Source organism: Mobula hypostoma, chromosome 28, assembly GCF_963921235.1.
Source record: "Mobula hypostoma chromosome 28, sMobHyp1.1, whole genome shotgun sequence".
Taxonomy (NCBI): Eukaryota; Metazoa; Chordata; class Chondrichthyes; order Myliobatiformes; family Myliobatidae; genus Mobula; species Mobula hypostoma.
Genome location: NC_086124.1, coordinates 811,455 through 836,845, shown reverse-complemented (window position 1 = coordinate 836,845; position 25,391 = coordinate 811,455). Strand labels below are relative to the sequence as shown.

General features: G+C 42.8%; 1 protein-coding gene across 3 annotated transcripts in view; it reads right to left on the bottom strand.

Moving 5' to 3' along the window:
• The window catches only part of bsdc1 (BSD domain containing 1), a 46,359-nt gene that overhangs the window by 13,507 nt on the left and 7,461 nt on the right, over positions 1 to 25,391 (bottom strand). The window contains exons 3-9 of one of the 3 annotated variants that reach the window (XM_063034742.1): positions 21,480 to 21,611; positions 16,559 to 16,726; positions 13,179 to 13,233; positions 10,966 to 11,081; positions 9,235 to 9,303; positions 4,911 to 4,992; positions 1,095 to 1,613 (exon numbers count right to left, since the gene is read on the bottom strand). In XM_063034742.1, coding sequence (XP_062890812.1) covers positions 1,095 to 1,613; positions 4,911 to 4,992; positions 9,235 to 9,303; positions 10,966 to 11,081; positions 13,179 to 13,233; positions 16,559 to 16,726; positions 21,480 to 21,611 — 1,141 coding nt within the window. The remainder of the gene's footprint in view (positions 1 to 1,094; positions 1,614 to 4,910; positions 4,993 to 9,234; positions 9,304 to 10,965; positions 11,082 to 13,178; positions 13,234 to 16,558; positions 16,727 to 21,479; positions 21,612 to 25,391) is intronic. The other 2 variants (XM_063034743.1, XM_063034744.1) reach the window with 2 other exon arrangements.

Below are 25,391 nucleotides of genomic sequence, written 5' to 3'. Positions count from 1 at the left end.
ACAAAACACCACATTTCACAGCACGTGTCAGTGATAATAAATCTGGCTCTAAGTTGTACCAAGATATCTTTGCTCCGGGGACAGTGCCTTCAAGTGCAGTGGCTGCAGCCGAGACTGTCACTCCCGTGTGGGCCTCTACAGCCACAACAGACGCGACTCTAACACAGACTGAAGCAAGACTTTCCAGGTGCAGATCCATGGTCTCGCGAGACTAACGGATACCACCACATCTTTGCTCCTGTACACACAACCTCATGCACTGAAGGCCAAAGAACCTCTGCCTTCTTAACAAACTGCACCCACATTTGCTTTCAGCAGGTGTTGTTAATGGCACCTAGGTCCCTCTGAAAAATAGAAGCCCACAGTCTATAACTCTTTAAGCAATATCCTGCCTTTCTGATATTTCCACCAAAGTGAACTTTACATTTATCTACTTTAAATCATGTTTCAGCCACTCAGAACCCAACTTGTGTAAATCATCATGAAACCTTTCTGCACATTACTCACAATTCCAATCTACGTACTGTAATGATCATCAAGAGTTATAGATGGATACAGATCCTTCAGCCCATCCAGTCTATCCACACCCAGTTTGTCCCAATTTCCAGTGTAATGCCAAAATTAGACATTCGTCATGTTGTTTCCTCATCCTCAATATCACAATGATTTGAATAGCTGGAGCCCAACCACTGATCGCTGCCTAACACACCAAAAAGGGCAGAGAATGTGGTCTGTTCATTTTCAAGTTTATGCTTCCTTTGCTGCAGTGTTATCCTGAACCTCAATGGTTCATATAGCTGCAGAGTGAGATTTAAACACAATTCTTTCAGGTGTAACTGGGTTGGATAATACAGTTGTACCTCACATAACAAATAAACCACTGATTACAATTATTTAAAATGCAGGATCAGAGCAAGAAATTCCACTTGATCTGGTGATATTATTAAAATTAATAACATTCAAACGAACTGTCACTGCTGTTAAATATACCTTAATATTTTTTAGTTTAATTTAGTATATCAAGTAATTTTCTATTCAGATTCTCCCCCACTTCTATCCCTCCTTATACATTTAGACACATTTGTAATAATTACCTTTCTTTCCATTATTAGAAGGTGTTGACTTTCCACTGTCTGAATTGAGTTCATAGACTCTCAAATCAACTGGTCCATCCTCTTTAGCATTTTCCATTCTCACTGTCGTCTTTGCTTCAGTTACCATTCCATCAGTGTCCTTTGTCTTTTGATCGCTTGTGGACCCATTTACATCTTTGGCCAAGGTAGAAAGCCTGTCCTTGGTCTTGGGAATCTTGGGCTTCAATTCCTGCTCAGCCACAGTGGTTTCCCCTATGTCCTCTGCAAACTCTTTCACAGTGTCCTCAGACCTTGACGTCTCACTGGAAGTGGAGATCTGGCTTTTCAGTTGGAGCTCTACAGGGCTTTGTTCAGCAGTTACAGGTTGGTCTTTCAGTGATAGTTGCCCAACATCTGTGGCATCAATACTCTGCAGCTCAACTGAGTTCTCTGTGCTGGAGCACAACACTGGAGACTGCACAGGTAACACTGCCACACGGTGAAGGTCCGTGGTTTGAGGCAAAGCCCCGACAAATTCATCTGCAACAGTACAATCATGAATAGAATCATTTCTTTCTTTCATTATATGCAACCAAATTTTAACCATGGAAAATGTAAATATTCCCAGGTCATATTACTGGCCGAGATTCACTGCACAAAGTAAAACGTCATTATGAAAATGCCATTTACTGACTTGATGACTTACACTAAGGCATTTATTTACACAATTTTACAATTATCAGCTTTTCTTCAAGTTGAAATATTATAATTGTAAAACTGTCTGGTTTTGAGTACTCCAGAATGTCTTCCACCCACATTTAAACAGAAGATGATAACTGTATTTGAGGTACTAGTAATGGCTGAGAAACCAAGTGATCTCCTCCCGCAATGCAAGCTCTTTCAATAAAATCAGTTCCATCAGCAGAATATCAGATTGGTGCACTATTTCTCAGGCCGTTAAAATTTCCTGAGAAAATGATTCTATAAGTAGCTCTGTGAGAGGAAGCTAAATGGTAATGCAACAAATGCAACACAGATTAGCTCGCAGGGATTACTATTGATTTAACCGCATAAAGTATGATAACTGAAAAGAATACTTGTAACTCAGAGATGCCGAAAGTGCATTTATTGCTAAATGTTGGGAGACACAAAGGCAGACTTACTGTAAGTGGGTTTTGTGACTTTGTAAGCACTTTTCAAGAAATAAAATAATTCTGATAAAAAGTAGAAAGTATTCAAATAACAATGATCCGGGAATAAAAAACTGAAGATCCAGTAAGGGAGAAAGGATGAAATGTGTACACTTGGAAGGATCAACCGATTGCAGAACAGAAAATGCCGGAAACCTTTGGCCAGTCCGGCCAAGTCTTTGGGAGATCAAATGTAAAGGACAGTACACAGTTATTGGCAGGATACTTATGTACAGAGTAATCGTTGGGGGCAAGTCCATAGCTCTCTGAAAGTGGTTGCACAAGTACGGTAGTAAAGAAGGCTTACAGCAAGATTGCCTTTATTATTCAAAGCACTGAGTTCAAGAGTCAGGAAGTAACGTTGCAGTTTCAAACACTATTTAGGCCGCATCTTCAGTATTACATTCAGCTCTGATTGTGCCCATTACAGGGAGGATTTTGAGGTTTTAGCAAGGGTCAGAAGATGCTCACCATGATTAGAGGTCATGAGCTATAAGGAGAGAATATGTAAACCTGGATTGTTTTTTTTCCGGAACAGTGAAGACTGAAGGTAAACCTGATAAAAGTTTATAAAAGTATGACAAGCATAGATAAGAGTAGACAGCCAGTACTTTTTCCCTAGGGTCAGAATGACTAACACCAGAGGGCGTGTATTTAACGTGAGGGGGTATGTTCAAAAGAGATGTGCTGGGTTGTGCAAGTTTTTAAAAAAAAATATATATATATATAAAAATAAATAAAAAAGAGAGTAAGCAGCAGAGACTAGTATAGACCGGGGGTCCCCAACCATTTTTGCACCGCGGACCGCTTTAATATCGACAATATTCTTGTGGACCGACCGACAGTAAGGGGGGGGGGGGGTGTTGTTCAAGTAGGGTTGCCAACTTTCTCACTCCCAAATAAGGGACAAAAGTAGCAGTCAAATACGGGACACTTGTGTTTCCCCTGAAAAAGACTACCATGACCATGAAGCCTTGCGCGGGCACCAGTGTGCGCATGTGTGTACGTGTCGATTTTTTTCTCTACAAATCGGTTTTGGCTTAAACATCCCCATTCTGTTAAGTGAAACTACACTGTACATACATTATTTCTACTTTATAGAGGCTGTGTATTTATCATATAATTCCTGATTTTACTATATGTTAGTGTTATTTTAGGTTTTATGTATTATTTGGTATGATTTGGTAGGTTATTTCAAGTTCAACAATGCATGACAGGGAATAAGGAAAGGTGCAGCTGACTCGTATCGTTTCATATCGCCAAATCATATCGTTTCCTCGCAGCCCGGTGGTTGGGGACCACTGGTCTAGACCATCAATTACTAGTTTGAATTAATTCAGTTCAAAACATTGTGGGCCAAAGCTTCTACATTCTATTTCAGACAGCATCTGTGGGAAGTGCTGGAAAACACTTTCTTCCATAATGCTTTTTATAAGATTTGTACTTTTTAAAAAACTCATGTATTTTTCACAATCATTGGCAGAAAGTAGTATAGCAGCTAAACTCACTTTTCATTAGCTAGTATTAGCACATTACCCACGTGATGTAATTGTGCAACTGGTGATTGGTTTATTTTATCTAAGGAACTCTTCTTATGTAGGCTATAAATTTGATTGATTTTTCACAGGCGCCATCTTTATGAGGCACTGGTGAGGCCTCACCTTAAGTATTATGAACAGTTTTGGGCTCCTCCTCTTAGAAAAGATGTGCTGGCATTGGAGAGGGTCCAGAGGAGGTTCACAAGGATGATTCCAGGAATGAAAGGGTTATCATACGAGGAACGTTTGATGGCGAGGTTTGTACTCGCTGGAATTCAGAAGGATGAAGGGGAGATCTCATTGAAACCTTTTGAATGTTGAAAAGCTTAGACGGAGTAGATATGGAAAGGATGTTTCCCATGGTGGGGGAGTCTAGGACAAGAGGGCACAGCCTCAGGATAGAGGGACGCCCTTTCAAAAACAAAGATGCGGAGAAATTTCTTCAGCCAAAGGGTGGTGAATTTGTGGAATCTGTTGCCACAGGCTACTGTGGCAGCCAGGTCATTGGGTGTATTTGAGGCAGAGATTAATAGATTCTTGATTGCACATGGCACCAAAGGTTATGGGGCGAAGGCCAGGAACTGGGGTTGAGGAGGAAAGAAAAAACAGGATCAGCCATGATTAAATGGTGGAGCAGACTCAGTGGGCCAGATGGTCTTATGGTCTTTATTTTATTCTATCTTCAGCTTTTGACTGCTTTTCATTCATCTTAGCTTTGTTTCTCAGGTCTTGATTTAGTTTGCTTAGTATTTGTATGTTTGCCTGTACTTTGAAATACACAATCATTAAGAATTTAAGACTGCTCACCACGCTTGACTCCTAGAAGAACCTCAAGGATCAGAAAATAAACACAGATCCAACAAAGCGATCAAATTGCAGATGAAAGGAAGCTTCAAAACTTACAAATCTGAGAGGGACCTGGTGTGACACAGCAATGCAAATGATCCCCAGACGTTTTTTTTAAAACATGCTAATAACAGCTTTCAATCATCAGCACAAACAATCAGGAGCATCTTTACATTCATTGAAATTTCAATGAGACCTCAAAAAAGTATTTATTTCTAACCTACAACTTACAAGCTTATTACCCACAGTAAATATGTTCTTACCCTCTTCCTCCTCCCATCTGAGCTCCTCTGAATGAGAAGTTTGCTCTGCTCTCTGCTTCAGTGCTATCCTCCGGCTTTCCTCCTGCAAGCAATCACAGTTTTACTTAACATGTACCAAAAATGCCACTGGAAATTATCCTATTGATAGTAAACCACTGGGACAGGTTACTGAAGCAGAACTGAATATTAACTTGCCTTACCCAGTACTGCCCCATCCCTTCAGCATTTTACCCTATCGTTAACCTACACCAGTACTGTCCCTTCAGCATTTTCCCCTACCCATCGTTAACCTACCCTAGTACTGCACCTTCAGCATTTTCCCCAATCGTTAACCTACCCCAGTACTGCCCCTTCAGCATTTTCCCCTACCCATCGTTAACCTACACCAGTACTGTCCCTTCAGCATTTTCCCCTACCCATCGTTAACCTACCCCAGTACTGTCCCTTCAGCATTTTCCCCTATCGTTAACCTACCCCAGTATTGTCCCTTCAGCATTTTCCCCTATCGTTAACCTACCCCAGTACCGTCCCTTCAGCATTTTCCCCTATCGTTAACCTACCCCAGTACTGTCCCTTCAGCATTTTCCCCTATCGTTAACCTACCCCGGTACTGTCCCTTCAGCATTTTCCCCTATCGTTAACCTACCCCAGTATTGTCCCTTCAGCATTTTCCCCTATCGTTAACCTACCCCAGTACTGTCTCTTCAGCATTTTCCCCTACCCATCGTTAACCTACCCCAGTACTGTCCCTTCAGCATTTTCCCCTATCATTAACCTACACCAGTACTATCTCTTCAGCATTTTCCCCTACCCATCGTTAACCTACCCCAGTACTGTCCCTTCAGCATTTTCCCCTATCGTTAACCTACCCCAGTACTGTCCCTTCAGCATTTTCCCCTATCGTTAACCTACCCCAGTACTGTCCCTTCAGCATTCTCCCCTACCCATCGTTAACCTACGCCAGTACCGTCCCTTCAGCATTTTCCCCTATCGTTAACCTACCCCAGTACTGTCCCTTCAGCATTTTCCCCTATCGTTAACCTACCCCAGTACTGTCCCTTCAGCATTTTCCCCTATCGTTAACCTATCCCAGTACTGTCCCTTTAGCATTTTACCCTATCGTTAACCTACCCCAGTACCGTCCCTTCAGCATTTTGCCCTATCGTTAACCTACCCCAGTACTGTCCCTTCAGCATTCTCCCCTACCCATCGTTAACCTACCCCAGTACTGTCCCTTCAGCATTTTCCCCTATCGTTAACCTACCCCAGTACTGTCCCTTCAGCATTTTCCCCTATCGTTAACCTACACCAGTACTGTCCCTTCAGCATTCTCCCCTACCCATCGTTAACCTGCCCCAGTACTGTCCCTTCAGCATTTTCCCCTATCGTTAACCTACCCCAGTACTGTCCCTTCAGCATTTTCCCCTATCGTTAACCTACCCCAGTACTGTCCCTTCAGCATTTTCCCCTATCGTTAACCTACCCCAGTACTGTCCCTTCAGCATTTTCCCCTATCGTTAACCTATCCCAGTACTGTCCCTTCAGCATTTTCCCCTACCTGTCGTTAACCTACCCTAGTACTTTCCCTTCAGCATTTTCCCCTATTGTTAACCTACCCCAGTACTGTCCCTTCAGCATTTTCCCCTATCGTTAACCTACACCAGTACTGTCCCTTCAGCATTTTCCCCTACCCATCGTTAACCTACACCAGTACTGTCCCTTCAGCATTTTCCCCTACCCATCGTTAACCTACCCCAGTACTGTCCCTTCAGCATTTTCCCCTATCGTTAACCTACCCCAGTATTGTCCCTTCAGCATTTTCCCCTATTGTTAACCTACCCCAGTACCGTCCCTTCAGCATTTTCCCCTATCGTTAACCTACCCCAGTACTGTCCCTTCAGCATTTTCCCCTATCGTTAACCTACCCCAGTACTGTCCCTTCAGCATTTTCCCCTATCGTTAACCTACCCCAGTATTGTCCCTTCAGCATTTTCCCCTATCGTTAACCTACCCCAGTACTGTCTCTTCAGCATTTTCCCCTACCCATCGTTAACCTACCCCAGTACTGTCCCTTCAGCATTTTCCCCTATCATTAACCTACACCAGTACTGTCTCTTCAGCATTTTCCCCTACCCATCGTTAACCTACCCCAGTACTGTCCTTTCAGCATTTTCCCCTATCGTTAACCTACCCCAGTACTGTCCCTTCAGCATTTTCCCCTATCGTTAACCTACCCCAGTACTGTCCCTTCAGCATTTTCCCCTATCGTTAACCTATCCCAGTACTGTCCCTTCAGCATTTCCTCCTATCGTTAACCTACCCCAGTACTGTCCCTTCAGCATTCTCCCCTACCCATCGTTAACCTATCCTCGTACTGTCCCTTCAGCATTTTCCCCTATCGTTAACCTACCCCAGTACTGTCCCTTCAGCATTCTCCCCTACCCATCGTTAACCTATCCTAGTACTGTCCCTTCAGCATTTTCCCCTATCGTTAACCTACCCTAGTACTGTCCCTTCAGCATTTTCCCCTATCGTTAACCTACCCCAGTACTGTCCCTTCAGCATTCTCCCCTACCCATCGTTAACCTACCCCAGTACTGTCCCTTCAGCATTTTCCCCTGTCGTTAACCTACTCCAGTACTGTCCCTTCAGCATTTTCCCCTATCGTTAACCTACCCCAGTACTGTCTCTTCAGCATTTTCCCCTATCGTTAACCTACCCCAGTACTGTCCCTTCATTATTTTCCCCTATCGTTAACCTACCCCAGGACTGTCCCTTCAGCATTTTCCCCTATCGTTAACCTACCCCAGTATTGTCCCTTCCCCTATCGTTAACCTACCCCAGTACTGTCTCTTCAGCATTTTCCCCTACCCATCGTTAACCTACACCAGTACTGTCCCTTCAGCATTTTCCCCTACCCATCGTTAACCTACCCCAGTACTGTCCCTTCAGCATTTTCCCCTATCGTTAACCTATCCCAGTACTGTCCCTTCAGCATTTTCCCCTATCGTTAACCTACCCCAGTACTGTCCCTTCAGCATTTTGCCCTATCGTTAACCTACCCCAGTACTGTCCCTTCATTATTTTCCCCTATCGTTAACCTACCCCAGTACTGTCCCTTCAGCATTCTCCCCTACCCATCGTTAACCTATCCTAGTACTGTCCCTTCAGCATTTTCTCCTATCGTTAACCTACCCCAGTACTGTCCCTTCAGCATTTTCCCCTATCTTTAACCTACACCAGTACTGTCCCTTCAGCATGTTCCTCTATCGTTAACCTCACCAGTACTGTCCCTTCAGCATTTGCCCCTGTCGTTAACCTACACCAGTACTGTTCCTTCAGCATTTTCCCCTATCGTTAACCTACCCCAGTACTGTCCCTTCAGCATTTGCCCCTGTCGTTAACCTACACCAGTACTGTCCCTTCAGCATTTGCCCCTGTCGTTAACCTACCCCAGTACTGTCCCTTCAGCATTTTCCCCTACCCATTGTTAACCTACCCTAGTACTGTCCCTTCAGCATTTTCCCCTATCGTTAACCTACCCTAGTACTGCACACAATCCATCTCTCCGTTGAGGAACTCACCAACATCCTCCATCTCCACTGGCCTGTGAGGGGACCTACTCTTTCCCTAGCTTGGAATGTATTAGGTACAAAAGGCAGGCCTGGGTGGGACTGTTTTGGTCAGCTGCAGGACATTCACACCCACTTCCTTTGTAGTCAGAGAGCCACTCCTACCTGCACACCTCCACTGATGATAGTGTCGCAGTTAGTGCTCCTCTCACAGCTCCAGACACAGGTAATGTCTGTCTGTGGTTTGCATGCTCTTTCACAGCTGCATGACTTCCTCTGGGACCTCCAGAATCCTCCCCATACCCCACACCCTGCAGAGATGTTGGTCAATAAACTGGCTGCTGCAAATTCCCCAATACAAATGGCAAACAAAAGGGAGTCAATGGGTGAAGGAGCACGCACAGGTCACAGTGCTAGAGGAAGAAGCCAGATTGTTCTGCTCAGATTTGACACAGACCTCCTCCTGTGTTCCAATGTTGACACAGAAAGTGCACTGCACTTTTCATTAGTAAAGCCAAAACTGTATTGTTTCTAACAAACAGCACAGTTGTACACTGGAAATTAGAATTATTACCAGGAACAAAAAACTGTATCATTTTGTTGGTGTGAAGTAGACATTTCAGGTTAAGAGTAAAATAATTTACAACCAATTTTCATTCTGGTCTAAATTTCTCTGCGTTCACAGAGCAACACAGCAATCCAAAACATTTAAGCAGCAAGAGAAGTGTACTGAATTTGTAGTAATTACTAACCTGCTCCAGCTGATGTAATTTATAAAAGTACCGATGCCAAAATTCCAAATGTGACACTGCAGCGGGCACCTGATTAGGGAAAACAAGACATTTCTATTCACAGCACAAACACTTAGCCGGCTGACTGAAACAAACAAATGGGTAACTAATTTAACAAAGGAAAGATTCAAATTTTTGCCCGGCTGCCTTTATGCTTCTCCATATTGACCTACTCCAATTCTGGGAGTTAAAATTATTCCCTGTGCCCTTGGTGCTTGCATGCATCTTGAGATGTCAAATCTCACACAATGCTCATGGCAAAGTTCTATGGTAATACAAGGCCACAAAACACTAAAAATATAAAAGGAGCAGGGGTAGACCATTCAGCCCATCGAACCTGCTCTACTATTTCTTCTTCACCTCAACACCATTTTCCTGCACTACCACCAAGTTCTTTCATTTCTATAAACATCCAGACATCTGTTGATGTATTTTAAATTAACTCCATGGTAGTAAATTCTAAAATTTACCACTCGATACAGAAATTTTTCCTCAGTTCAGTTCTGAGCAGGCTCCTAACTTGTCCACATCCCCTGTGAAGCCTCTTTACACTCTCCTCCATACTCACAATTCCACCAAGTTCAGTAACTTCAACAAACTGTGAAATGTAACATCTAATCCTATCAGCCAAACCGTCAATCTAGATTAAGGCCTGAGCACTGATCTCTGTAAAACCTGCTAGTCACAAAGCTGCCAACCTGAAAGGGATCCACATTCTCACTTCTTGCTTTCTCTCGAATCCCAGTTCTCAATCCCTGTGGCTATATTACCCATAATCCTGCCTGTTTTCAATTTGGGGTCCAATTGCTTGTGTGGGACCTTATCAAAAGCCTTCTAAATATCCCTCAACTGTTCTAATCATCACATCATTAAAAATTCCAGCATATTAAACAAATATAACTTTCCTTTCATAAATCCACATAGACTCTGCTTAATCGTATCATTCTTTACAAGTGTTCCACAATGGCATTGTTCATTATAGATTCCAATATTTTCCAAACCACCAATACTCCCTTATTCCTCGCTTCACACTTGACCCCTTCAACTCACAATTCCAGAATCTACACAAAACAGAATGGCCTCAATTCTTCCTCATGTGTAGGTGGAACCTGGGGGAGTTATGTCAAACTGGTACCACTACAATTGATCAGCGTAGAATTGACGGGTACAGACTTCAGTGACTCTATTTGGGTTCAATTAGTTTCAGAGTGAGTGGAGATTTGGTAGAGAGAGCCTATTAAAGCATTCATAGTGGCTTGGCCTTGTGTGTATTACAAGAGCATTCAATAGGCCAGATTCAGCAGGTCTGCTTCCAGCACTCAGTCATCTGAGCTACTGGCTGATTACCACAAATCATCCTTCCAGCTCAGGCAGCAACGCTGGGAATTTACAAGGCAAACACTGGAAGGGAAACTGCAGACTCCGTGTAATATCATGCCATTCCAGGAGGGAAATAAAACTCCATCAACAACTGCAGAGATCATGAACATGTTCCCTTAATTATAGTCAACACTTAAAAGAAAATTAATTTTATTAGTCAGTATTTCCTTAATACTGTAATTACAACCTTTATTATAGTTGCAGGTAACCCTTTTAATCCTGTTCAAGCCACAAAGCAGAAGATGGGATTTTTCCAGCAGTCTCAGTAATAGGATCAGAAAGACGAAAGTGTGTAACAGACACAGTACTTACCATTTTTGTGTAAAGCGCACGGACTGAAGGGCTGTTCACCAACAGATTTGAGATTTCCCCTTTTTGATCATCAAGATTAAAACCAGCTACCCACTCATCATAGAGTTCCAAAGGTCCTGAACAGAAACAGAACAAGCTGACAATACAAACATACTACCTACAACCCAAAGTATATACTCAACACAGTAAGTGACCACCATTATTTTAGCATCAATGTCTGATTCACAATGTTTCCAATGGATCTGCCCAATTAACTCCAAATCCAAAGTGAAGAGCCTGATTCGAATATCACCGAGCAAGAATACTGGCACAGGAATTGGGCAAAAACCGCATGTCATGTGCTGCTGTTGCAGAGGATGGAAGAAGTTGGTCCTCTCTGTTACCTACAAGAATTTTCCAGTCCCAAATTTCAGCAAGAACAAATCCAAACACAAACAACAGAAAACAAAACATTGGAAGGCAGGAAACAAGCTGACAGTCTGCTCAACTGGTAAAATTAAATATTTATTTTACATTCTGCCATGCAACAATTCACTGAATAGTAATCATAGTTTTCTTTTCCTAATAGATTTTACTATCACTCAGAACCCTTTGACAAGGTGCCACGCATAAGGCTGCTTAAGTTAAGAGCCCGTGATATTACAGGAAAGTTACTGGCATGGTTAGAGCTTTGGCTGACTGGTCAGAGGCAGCCAATGGGAATAAAAGGATCCTTTTCTGGTTGACTAGTGGTGTTCCGCAGGGCGTGGTGTTAGGACCACTTCTTTTTATGCTGTATATCAATGGTTTAGATGATGGAATCGATGGCTTTGTTGCCAAGTTTGCAGATGATACGAAGATTGGTGGAGTGGCAGGTAGTGTTGAGGAAACAGGAGAATGGGCAAGAGAGTGGCAAATATAATGTAGGAAACTGAATGGTCGTGCACTTTGGTAGTAGAAATAAATGTGCAGACTATTTTTGAAACAGGGAAAAAAATCCAAAAATCTGACATGCAAAGAGACTTGGGAGTCCTTGTGCAGAACACCCTGAAGGCTAACTTGCAGGTCGAGTCAGTGGTGAGGAAGGCAAATGCAATGTTAGCATTCATTTCCAGGGGTCCAGAATACAAAAGCAGGGATGCGATATTGAGGATTTATAAGGCACTAGTGAGGCCTCACCTTGAGTACTGTGAACAGTTTTGGGCTCCTCATCTAGGAAAAGATGTGCTGGCACTGAAGAGGGTTCAGAGGTTCACAAAGATGATTCCAGGAATGAAAAGGTTATCATAGGGAGAACATTGGATAGTTCTTACTGGAATTTAGAAGGATGATGGGGGTCTCATTGAAACCTTTTGAATGCTGTAAGGCCTAGACAGAGTAGATACGGAAAGGACGTTTCCCATGGTGGGGGAGTCTAGGACAAGAGGGAACAGCCTCAGGATAAAGAGGTGTCCATTTAAAACAGAGATGTGGAGAAATTTCTTCAGCCAGAGGGTAGTAAATTTGTGGAATTTATTACCACAGGCAGCTGTAGAGTTCAGGTCTTTGGGTGTATTTAAGGCACAGCTTGATATGTTCTTAGACACAGCATCAAGGGTTACAGGGAGAAGGGTGGGGAGTGGGGCTGAGGAGGAGGGAAAAGGATCAGCCATGATTGTTTGGCAGAGCAGACTCAGTGGCCAAATGGCTAATTCTGCTCCTATGTCTTAAGGTTTATGATGTATAGCCAGATAGATAAAGCACCACACAAAGAAACCCAAGTACAGAAAAGCCAAGTGTGGGAATGATGTGCACAAATTTAACCATAATGGTATGGCAAAGAATTCAACAGCACCATAATACAACTGTGCTCAAAACCTTCAAACAGAATGCTTTGGGAAACAGCATTTAACAGTTTGAGATTTATGAAGCAATAAATGATTACATTAGAATAGTAAGGTGGCAGAGATTATTTCAGTTTCATTGCACTGAGCAAGGTAGAAAATATGGAACTGATTGCACCAAGTAGCAGAAACTGGAACAAAAGCAAATCAGAAGGTCAGTTGGAAAGTAGGCAAGATGGACATCAATCAAGCTTTGGGACTGACCAAATGGATGATGTTGTCTTTTACCGGTTAAGCACTTTTCTTACCTGGACTTTCAATGAGTATTTGACACCTACTGTACTGCAGTACACTTACACATACCCACAAAAATTCTTAAGATGCAACTTAGCATCTCAAAGAGAATCTTACCATCTGGTTCGTTGCAGTATGTGGCTGGATCAGCCTGAAGAGTGTAAAGTCGAGCCTGAAAACCAAAACACATAGATTTAGAGAAAGTATTAATGTCAATCAGTAATCCCATAAGACCAGAAGACAAAGGAGCAGAATTAGGCCATTCAGTCCATCAAGTCCACTGTGGTATTTCATCGTGGCTGATCTCGGATTTCACTCAACCCCTCTCACCATGTCCCAACCAATCAGGAATGTATCAACTTGCGCTTTGAATATACCCACGGACTTGGCCTCAACCACAGTCTGTGGCAGAGCATTCCATAGATTCACCAACCACTGGCTAAAACAAAATTCTTCCTTACTTCTGCTCTAAAAGGTCACCCCTCAATTTTAAGGCTGTGCCCTCTACTTCTGGATACCCCCACCAGAGGAAACATCCTCTCTACATCCATCTTATCTAGCACTTTCAACATTCGGTAGGTTTCAATGAGATCCTCACGCAATCTTCAAAATTCCAGTGAGTACAGGCCCAAAGCTGCCAAGTGCTCATATGTTAACCCTTCATTCCCAGAATCATCCTCGTGAACTTCCTCTGGACCCTCTCCAATGATAATACAGTGGCATGCAAAAGTTTGGGCACCCCGGTCAAAATTTCTGTTACTGTGAATAGCTAAGCGAGTAACAGATGAACTGATTTCCAAAAGGCATAAAGTTAAAGATGACACATTTCTTTAATACTTTAAGCAAGAAAACTTTTTTTATTTCCATCTTTTACACTTTCAAAATAACAAAAAGGAAAACAGCCCCAAGCAAAAGTTCGGGCATCCTGCATGGCAGTACTTAGTAACCCCCACTTTGGCAAGTATCACAGCTTGTAAACACTTTTCATAGCCAGCTAAGAGTCTTTCAATTCTTGTTTAGGGGATTTTCGCCCATTCTTCCTTGCAAAAGGCTTCTAAGTTCTGTGAGATTCTTGGGCCGTCTTGCATGCACTGTCAAACATACCTTTGCTCATTGCAGCCAAAAAGTTCTATCTTAACTTCATCAGTCCACAGGACTTGTTTCCAAAATGCTTCAGGTTTGTTTAGATGTTCCTTTGAACTTTTTGAATAGAACTTTTTGGCTGCAATAAGCAAAGGTATGCTTGGAGAAAAAAGGGTGCAGAATTTCATGAAAAGAACAACTCTCCAACTGTTAAGCACAGGGGTGGATCGATCATGCTTTGGGCTTGTGTTGCAGCCAGTGGCAGGGGGAACATTTACTGGTAGAGGGAAGAATGAATTCAATTAAATATCAGCAAATTCTGGAAGCAAACATCACAGCGCCTGTAAAAAAGCTGAAGATGAAAAGAGGATGGCTTCTACAACAGGATAATGATCCTAAACACACCTCAAAATCCACAGTGGACTACCTCAAGAGGCACAAGCTAAAGGTTTTGCCATGGCCCTTGCAGTCCCCCAACCTAAACATCATCGAGAATCTGTGGATATACCTCAAAAGAGCAGTGCATGCATGATGGCCCAAGAATCTCACAGAACTAAAAGCCTTTTGCAAGGGAGAATGGGCGAAAATCCCCTAAACAAAAATTGAAAGACTCTTAGCTGGCTACAAAAAAGTTTAAAAGCTGTGATACTTGCCAAAGGGGGTGTTACTCAGTACTGCCATGCAGAGTGCCCAAACTTTTGCTTCGGGCCCTTTTCCTTTTTTACCTTGAAACTGTAAAAGATGGAAATAAAAAAGTTTTCTTGCTTAAAATATTAAAGAAGTGTGTCATCTTTAACCTTATGCCTTTTGGAAATCAGTTCATCTATTACTCGCTTAGCTATTCACAGTAACAGAAATTTTGACTGGGGTGCCCAAACTTTTGCATGCTACTGTACATCCTTTCATAGATAAGGGGCCCAAAACTGTTGACAATACTCCAAGTGCAACCTGACAAATGTTGTATAAAGCTTCAGCATTATTTCCTTGCTTTTGTATGCTATTCCCCTTGAAATAATTGCCAACAATGCATTTGCCTTCTTTACCACGGACTCAACCTGTGAATTAACCTTCTGGGAGCCTTACATGAGAACTCCCAAGTCCCTTTGCATCTCTGATGTTTGAAGTTTCTCCCCATTTAGATAGTAGTCTGCACTATTGTTCCTTTTACCAAAATGCATTATCATACATTTCCCACTGTATTCTACCTGCCACTTTTGCCCATTTTTTCAATTTGTCTAAGTCCTGCTGCAATCACACTGGTTCTTCAGCATTACCTACCCCTCCACACATCTTCGTATCATCTGCAAACTACACCACAAAGCCATCAATTTCACTAACTAAATCATTGACAGTGTGAAAAGTAGCAGTCCCAATACTGACCCCTGAGGAACACCACTAGTCACTGTCAGACAACCAGAAAAGGCCCCCTTGTTCCCACTCGCCACCTCCTGCCTGTCAGCCATTCCTCTATCCATGTCAGTATAGTTCCTGTAACACCAAAGGATTTTATCTTGTTAATCAGCCTCATTAAGCAGTCTCATTAGCCCAAAGTGACCCATAGCCGTCTAAACCTTTCTTGTCCATGTGTAATGTGCCTGCCCCACCACTTCCTCTGGCAGTTCACTCCATATACTGACCACCTTCTGGGAGCAAACTGCCCCTCAGGTTTCTATAATTTTCTCTCCTCTCACCTGAAATCTATGCCCTCTCGTTATTGATTCGCCAACCCTGGGGAAACAACTGCGCACATTGACCCCATCTTTGTTCCTCGTAATTTTATACTCTTCTGTAAGATCACCCCCTCATATTCATAAGTTCCAATGAAAACAGTCCCAACCTGTTCAACCTCTTTCCATAACCTAGTCCCTCAAATCCTGACATTTTCATTAATCTCCTCGGCACTCTTTCCAGTTTATTAGCATCATTTCTATAGCAGTGACCAAAACTAAAAACAGTATTCCAAACGCATCCCAAATTTCAGCACAAACAACTCCAATTCAATCTACATCTTGTGCAACTGCAACACAGCACCCCAATATCTGTACTCAGTGTTCTGCCTGATGAAGGCCAAAAAACAATCTTCACCTGTCTACTGGTATTGTCAGTTTTCAGGGGAAAGGGGTCAGATTCAAAAACATAAGTTAGAACAAAAAGTTACAGAAACTCAGCACTGAATACAGTATAGCTAAAATTGATCAATTTTTGAACACTTGAACAAGCTACATTCATAAAAATTGCACAAATTAGCAGACACCCATTTGCACTTTCAATTATTACCAGAGTTTGCCAGATATTTTGGTTTGCTCCCTTACACGTCCCCCCCACCTCCCAAAAATACTTGAGTACTCCAGCCTTAAAAAGTCCTGAAGCCAAGTAGCTTCTTTAATGCTAACATTGGAAACCGCTCAAGGTACCTTCGTACTATCGTAGAGTTCTGTGGTGCCAGAGGGTGTTGCAACCAGAGTTATAACGTCACAGTCAATTGTTTTGTCTGGAGGAGGTGCAAACGTGTCTGAGAGGACTCCAAGAATATTGGATAATCCTTTTTTGACTTGCTGCCCTGCTCCTGTAGAGGTTTCTGCCTACAAATGGGAGATCAAGAAAACATCCATATAATTCATCATCATCATGGACTATGATTGTTCTTAGCAAATTTTTCCACAGAAGTGGTTTGCCATTGCCTTCTTCTGAACAGTGCCTTTACAAGGTAGGTGACCCCAGCCATCATCTCTACTCTTCAGAGATTGTTTCCCTGGCATCAATAGTTGCATAACCAGGACTTGCTGCTCACATGGCCATCCATCACCTGCTCTTACAGCTTCATGTGACCCTGATCGGAGGGCTAAGCGGGTACTACACCTTGCCCAAGATGATCTGTAGGCCAGCGGAGAAGAGGAGTGCCATCTCCACCTCACCACCCTCCATATAATATGCTAAGTTAGTGTGTGTGCCCTTCCCATCACGTCACAACCTCTAATAAGAAAGTCAGGCTCTCAGGCGATGGTTACAAATGTTGGAGCTTTATCGTCACAGTTAGGATGGATCAGCGGCCGGGGCAGCTGTGCAGCGTGGAGGGTTTCAGATTCCCAGGGCACTGGAACAGATTCTGGGGGAGGTGGGACCTGTTCTACACCTGGGTAGAACCAGGATCAATGTCCTAGGAGGATTGTTTGCTAGTGCTGTTGGGGAAAGTTTAAACTAATATGGCAGGAGGATGGGAATCCAGGCAGAAAGACAGAAGCAAACAATGTAGACCAAAGCAAAAGTTTGAAAAGAAAAAAGCTGGAGTGGAGCACAGGAAACTCAAATGCAAAGGACAGAAAGGTGACTAGATTCTAACAGGATAATGAACACAAATGCACTTTCTCTGAATACCCATATTCAAAGTAAGGTCTTGTTGGGCAATTTCACAGGGCAGTTAAGAGCCAAATTAAGGCTTGACTGAGGAAGGCCAACAGATTTCCTGGAGAGCACATTTGGAAATTGTTAGTTTACACTTGATTGGCTAATTGGCAGCTGCCAATAAAAAGTTAGGGCCAAGCAGAGAGGCTGTTTTTGAATGGACAGCTGAGGCTTTGGTGTGGTGAGATGGGGTTTTAGGTAGGGCTGGGGTATGCTCCTCTTGCAGGACATAGGAAATCAGGTAGCCCTGATAAAAGCAACACCTGTGAGGAGATGCATCCAGCAGCAACTCCTTACAGACTGTGTTAGGGATCTGGAGCTAGATGATCTATGAACATTCGTGAGGCTGAGGGGTTGATAGAAGGGAGCTACAAAGAGGTAGCCACACCTAGGTTGCAAGGTGCAAGTAGCTGGATGACAATCAGGAGAGGGAAAGACTAATAGGAAGTCAGTGCAGGGCATCACTGTGGTCTTTTCCCTCAATAACAGGCAAACAACTTTGTATACTGTTAAGGGGAATGACCTACCAACTCAGATCTATGAGTCGGAGTCTGGTGGGTGGAGGGGGAGGAACGGTGGAAGAAAAGGAAAGCCACGATGATAGGGGATTCAATAGGTAGGGGTATAGACAGGAGATTATGTGAATGTGAAAGATTCCCAGATCATATAGTCTTAAGTAGGGTCTCAGCCCAAAATGTTGACTACGTGTTAAGTCGGTGGTCCCCAACCTCCGGGCTGCGAAGCATGCAGGGGTGCAGCGGTAGCCAGAGTGCACCCAGCACATCTTTAAGAAAAAAGCCGAAATAAACAAGCTAATTAATTAATGCCGCCAGAAGCCAGTCTTCATTAGAGGAACTAAGGTGGAGAGGGTTAATAACTTTAAATTCTTCAGCATTAAGGATCGACGTTTCTCTCTCTGAAAAGTATCAAAAGATCTGTCCTGGGACCAGCACGTAACTGTCATTACAAAGAAAGCACGGCAGCGCCTATACTTTATTGAAGTTTGTGTAGATTCAACATGTCACCTCGGTCCTGACAGCCCTGTCTTTTCAGCCAGTCTGGGCTGGTATTTAAATTGACCAAACAATGGAACTAAAGGTTCCAGCGCCCTGGAAAGAGGAGTGAACATTGCATAGAGCAAGTGAAATCGGCAATCACCTTTGATCTGGGCTGACATTTACATGCCAGGCGGCACCTAATTAATTAGCTTATTTCAGATTTTTTTTTAAAAATGTGCTGGATGCGCTCTGGCTACCGCTGCACCCCTGCATCCCTGCATGCTTCACGGCCCAGAGGTTGGGGACCACTGTGTTAAGTTTCATAGGTGCTGTCTGATCTGCTGAGATCCTCCAGCATTTTGTGTGTGTTGTTCCAGATCATATGTTGCCTCCCAGGAGGTTGTGCCTCACTAGCCTAATCGAGATTTTTCAGTAGGTAACAAAACAACTGAAGGCTGAGCAGTGGATGTGGCGTATTTGTATTTTAATAAGGTGTTAGACAAGGTTCCTCATGATAGGATCATTCAGAAAGCCAGGAGGCATGGAATCTAGGGCAACTTGGCTGTGCCCTAACTCTATACATAGATAGAGCTAGGCTGCCTAAAACTTTTGCCACAGTACTGTAATTTTAAGCATTGCACTGTACTGCTGCAAAAAAAAACCATGACATACTGTATGTGAGTGACAATAAACCTGATTCTGATATGGGTCTCTATAGTGAACAGTGGAAAGGGGGCAGGGAGAGGAGAATCACAGTTAGGGAGAGGGGAAGCACCAGAGAATCATTCTGTAATGATCAATAAACCAATTGTTTGGATTTAAATGATCTTGCCTGGTGTCTCAGGGCTGCACCACCTCACTGCTGCCACCTGTCCCACAGCACTTCACCCTCGCCATTCCCAATATCCATTGCTCCCGCCAGATTTACAAACTCGCTCTGCGCTCCATGTTGACAAATATGGTACTGTGCAAAAGTCTTAGGCACCCTAGCTACATACAGTGCCTATAAAAGATATTCCCACTCCCAGAAGTTTTCATGTTTTATTGTTTTACAAGAGGGGTCCCCAACCTTTTGCGCACCGTGGACCAGTTTAATGTTGATGATATTCTTGTGGACCGGCCAACGGGGGGTGGGGGGGGGGATGTTCAAGTTCAACAGTGCGTGACAGGGAATGAGGAAAGGTGCAGCTGACTCATATCGTTTCATATCGCCAGATCATATCGTTCCCTCGCGGCCCGGAGGTTGGGGACCACTGTTTAACAACATTGAATCACAGTGGATTTAATTCGGCTTTTTTGACACTGATAAAAACTCTTTCATGCCAAAGTGAAAACGAATTTCTACAAATTGGTCTAAATTTATTTCAATTGTTAAACATAAAATAACTGATTGCATAATTACTCACAGCCTCCAAGACAGTATTTAGTAGATGCACCTTTGGAGCAATTATAGGCTAGAGTCTGTGTGGAGAGGCCTCCATCATTTTTGTACATCTGGACACTGCAATTTTCCCCATTCTTCTTTACAAAACTACTCAAACTCTGTCAGATTGCATGGGGATCATGAGTGAACAGCCCTTTTCAAGTCCAACCACAAATTCTCAATAGGATTGAGGCCTGGTCTCTGACTTGGATATTAACTTTGTTGTTTTTAAGCCATTCCAATGTAGCTTTAGGTTTATGCTTGGGGGTCATTGTCCTGCTGGAAAACAAATCTCCTCCTAAGTCGCAGTCCTCTTGCAGATTGCATCAGGTTTTCCTTCAGGATTTCTCTGTATTTTGCAGCATTCATTTTGCCCTCTACCTTCACAAGCCTTCCACGGCCTGTTGCAGTGAAGCAGTGCCAGAGCGTGACGCAGCCACTACCATGCTTCACAGTAGGAATGGTGTGTTTTTGATGATGTACGGTGTTTGGCTTACGCCAAACGTAGCATTTAATCTGATGGCCAAAAAGCCCAATTTTGGTTTCATCAGACCATAGAACCTTCTTCCAGCTGACTTCAGAGTCTCCCACGTGTCTTCTGGCTAATTCCAGCCGAGATTTCATAGTTTTTTTTTTCCCCAACAGCAGCTTTCTCTTTGCCACTTCCATCTCCTGACTTGTGTTTTTCAATAACCTTTTCACGGCATTGCTTGGAGTGTTCTTTTGTCTTCATGGTCTTGTGTTTGCCAGGATAATGACTCACCAGCAGTTGGACCTTCAGTATTTTTACTGCAATTAACTGAAGCATCTTGATTGCAAACAGGTCTCCAAAACCAGATCTCCATTTAACTAATTGTGCGACTTTTAAAACCATTTGGCTGCATCAGTGATGATTTTGTGTGTCATATTAAAAGGGATAAATACTCAAGCAATCAACTATTTTGTGTTTTATATTTGTAATTAATTTAGATTACTTTGTACAGATCTGTTTTCACTTTGACACAAGAGTCTTTTTCTGTTGATCAATGTCATAAAAAGCCAAAACATGAAAACTTCGGGGGGGGGGGGTGAATACTTTTTATAGGTACAGTATATACGCCTAATACTTTTTGCACAGCACTATAGATTTTATGTTAAGAGTGGCAAGTTCCTGGAGTTGTAGTAGAGGCTGATATAATTGAAACATTTAGAGGATGCATCGTTGGGCACATGGATATAAAGAAAATGGAGGGGTATGGGCTATATAACAGGAAATGGTTAGATTGACTGTGGAGTAGGTTAAAGGGTCATCACAACATTGTGGGTCAAATGGTCAGTATTGTTCTATGTTCCTGCATCTGAAGAGCATCAATAAACCAAGAGGGATTTACATTATAATGATGGTATCAGCTTTTAAAATGAAAATCCAAATTTAATTCCTCAAATTTAAATTCCCAGGTTGCTATGGAGTAGAAGGAACAGATTTTTCTGGTTTCAAGATGGAGGCTTCGGAATTGGTGTTCAATAACTTACGGGTTGTACACTCACACTCAGCTTTTCCTTCACCGCATTGGCAGTGGCAGCAATCGTACAAGCTGTATCATGTTGCACTACGTGGGAGAATTCTGCCAGGTCCCGCTTCATAAATTCCAGTGCTTCAGTTGACTGCCAGAGTAAGAAGTGAAAGATGTAAACATTAAATTCCTAAAGACTTTTTTAAACTAGCTCAGCTTCTTGTGATCAGACTATTGGGTCTGCACCCATCACCCATGATATTCTGAATATCGGATACATGCCAAGTAGCTTGCTTTCCACTTTCCTTCCTCAGCCTACAAATAATCTATTCCACTTAATTCCACAATAAACAGAGCTAGATTACGGACAGATATTCAGCTTTAGAAAATGAGATTGGGATGAAATGCAGTCAGCATGCTGTCATTTGCCTCGGACTGAAATCCAAAACCAGTTCATACTAAAGGTTGAATACCCCTTATTCGAAAATCTGCAAAATCCTCCATTTTTTTGAACTCACAAATGGAAAATTCCACAAGGCACTAGGAATGTTCCCAGGTGTCACACAAGCCTCTGCATTTCATAGAGAGTTCTGAGAAGTGATCTCACATATTTAATGAAATTTCTATAGATGTCCCATGGAGAGTACTCTGACGGGCTGCATCACTGTCTGATGGGGCGGGGGGGAGAGAGAGGCTACTGCATAGAACTGAAAGAAGCTACAGTAAGTTATAAAATTAGTCAGCTCCATTTTGGGTACTAGCCTCCAGAGTATCCAAGACATCTTTGAGGAGCTGTGCCTCAGAAAGGCAACGTCCATTATAAAGGACCCCCACCACCCAGGGTATGCCCTCTTCTCATTGTTACCGCCAGGAAGGAGGTACAAGAGCCTGAAGGCACACAGTCAACAATTCAGGAATAGCTTTTTCCACTCTGCCATACGATTCCTAAATGGGCACTGAACCCATAAACGCTTTCTGTTTTTGCACTTGAAACCCTTTTTAACTCTCAGCTCGTTAGCCCCTCGCTAACAGCCATCAGACTCAGCGGTGAGAAAACCACCTTTCCCAGACTCCGTATGTCTAGGGCAGATATGACCTGGGTTGAGGTTGGGATGTCTCGCCCACCCCAACCCCGACTAGTGTGAATGCTGTGTAACTCACTGCTCCCATGCAATCGGCCGTCGGCAAAAAATAACAGGCTGTACACTGTGTACAATTATAAAGAAAGTATATTTAAGAATGTTAGTTTAACCAAACAGTTATTAAAGGGAAAAAAAAGGCAAAAATAATGGGGCCCATCATAATTCAACAGTCAAATGTGCACATAAGTTGGAACTCATCTTGAAGTTGTCTTTAACTCATGTGCTGGACCCTCAGTCTGCATGAAAGCACACACGACCTTCGGAATGTTGCTCAAAATCCATCTCGAACAAATGGGCTGCCGCACGAGAACACTGGTCCTTTCTCCTGCAAGCCTTTCACCTTGTGCAACAGGGATGGTGGCTTCCTCAACCATCTTCCCTCCTGTCTTCTCCCAGCTCCCACCAAATAGACCTCAACCCCCACCAGTGTCCGTCACAAACACCTCTCTGCCCAGCATTCTCTAGAACCTTCACCCAATTCCCCCATCTTGATTCGCTAACACAACATTTTGAAGTTGAACAACAAAGCTGTTTATCTCAGATCAAACCCAAACAGGTTGAAAGCAGAACAGACTGCTCTTACAGAACTGCTAAAATGAAATAGCTACAGCACAGCAGTAAAAATCTTAACCAGGGCGTTATATTCTATTTTTAATCCATTTAATGTACATACTTACTGTCAATGATTTTCTGATTTTTTTCCTTTCTATGTTATCATGTATTGCATTGTGCTGCTACTAAGTTAACAAATTTCGTGACACATGCCAGTGATAATAAACCTGATTCTGATGAAAAATAGAAAAACACTACATAAAGCAAAAGTTTGTGAACCCTTTGCAATTGCCAGGTTTTCTGCATTAATTACTCATAAAATGTGGTCTGATCTTCATCGAAGTCACAATTACAGACAAACACAATCTGAGTAAACTAATAATACACAAACAACTGCACTCTTCATGTCTTTATATGTTTCCTGTAGCTGCTGATCAGACTTGCACAATAGCAGAGAAATTTTAGACCATTCCTCCATCCAAAACCGCTTCAGTTCATCAGTATTTCTGGGATACCTTGCATGAACAGCCCTCTTCAGGTCATGCCACAACATCTCAATTGGGTTAAGATCTGGACTCTGACTTGGTCATTTCAAAATACAAATGTTCTTTTTCAACCATTCTGTTGTTGATTTACTCTTATGTTTCACTGTCTTACTGCATCATCCAACTTCTATTAAGCTTCAGGTGATGGACCGCTACCCTGTCAATCTTCTGTAAAATGCCTTGATATAGTTTTGAATTGATTGTTCCCTCAATAATTGCAAGCTGTCCAAGCAGCAAAGCAGCTCCAAACATTGATGCTCCTTCCACCATGCTTCACAGCTGGGATGAGGTTTTGGTGTTGGTGTGCAGTGCTTTGTTCCCTCCAGACATAGCGGTGTGCACTTCTGCCAAAAAGTTCAACTTTTATCTCATCTGTCTACAGAACATTGTTCCAGACTAAGGGTTCCCGCCCAAAACATTGACTGATCATTTCCACAGATGCTGCCCGACCTGCTGAGTTCCTCCAGTGTGTTGTGAGTGTTGCTTGTTCCAGAATTACTGTGGAACATCCTGGTGGTCTTTTGCAAACTTGAGACATGCAGCAATGTGTTTTTTGGAGAGGAGTCATTTCCTCTGTGGTGTCCTTCCACGAACACCATTCTTGTTCAGTACTTTTCTTATAGTGGACATATGAAAAGAGACTTCAGTAAATTCTAGAGATCTCTGCAGGTCTTTTGCCGTTACTCTTTGGTTCTTTTTCACCACCTTCAGCATTGCACATTGTGATCTTTGCACGATGCCCACGCCCAGAGAGAGTAGAAAACGAGAGTTGAATCCGGGACAGAGTTACAATAGCACTCAACAGCGACTCCCTCAAGCTCACCTATGGAAATTGCTGAATTTCTATCTTTGATGTCTCTCTTTTTCCTTGTCAGGGTGGATGGGGTTCAGTTGAATACTCTGACCTGGAGTTACACTTTGCAGTGGTGGGACCCACTCCCAGGGGCTCAAGACCAGGCACTTTTTGAGATTCCAAGGATGTGGCCTAAAAGACAAGCGCACCTTCGGAGTTCATAGATTCTCCAATTGGAGAACTCAGGGGAAAAAAAGCAGCACAACACACAATTTTTACACCGTAGATCAGCGAGTTGTTTTTCTGTGTCTCCCCTCACTGTGTGGCACGTCTCTGTCCCTTTATTGGGAAGAGGTGGAGCCTGTGGTATGTTGAATTGTCTGGTGAATGATTCGTTTTTGGTGTACTGCAGATCATGGTCTTTATTGGGGGTTTTGCTATTGCATGCTTGGCGGATGCTGAAACAAGTGGAGGGGTAGGGAAGGTCGTTGCTTTGCTGCTGCTTGTGTGCAAGGGGGCTTTGAGGTTCTAACGTATTAAGTGTTTCATTCTTTACGACACTCTTCTGTTTTCATGGATGTCTTCAAAGAACAAGAATTTCAGGATGTATACTGCATACATTTCTCTGATATTAAATGAAACCATTGAAATATTTAACAGTATTGAATTTCCTCCATTTATAGACAATTTCTCTTACTGTGGACTGATGAACACTCAGATCTTTAGAAATGATTTCATAGCCTTTTCAAGCTTCATGCATCTCTACAATTCTTCTTCTAAGGTCCTCTGAAAGTTATTTTGATTGAAGCAGGGTGCACAAAAACAGATCTTTCTTGAGAAGAGCAGGCTCTGTTAATTACCTGACTTTGTGTGTCTTTTTATAGGGCAGGGCACCCTTA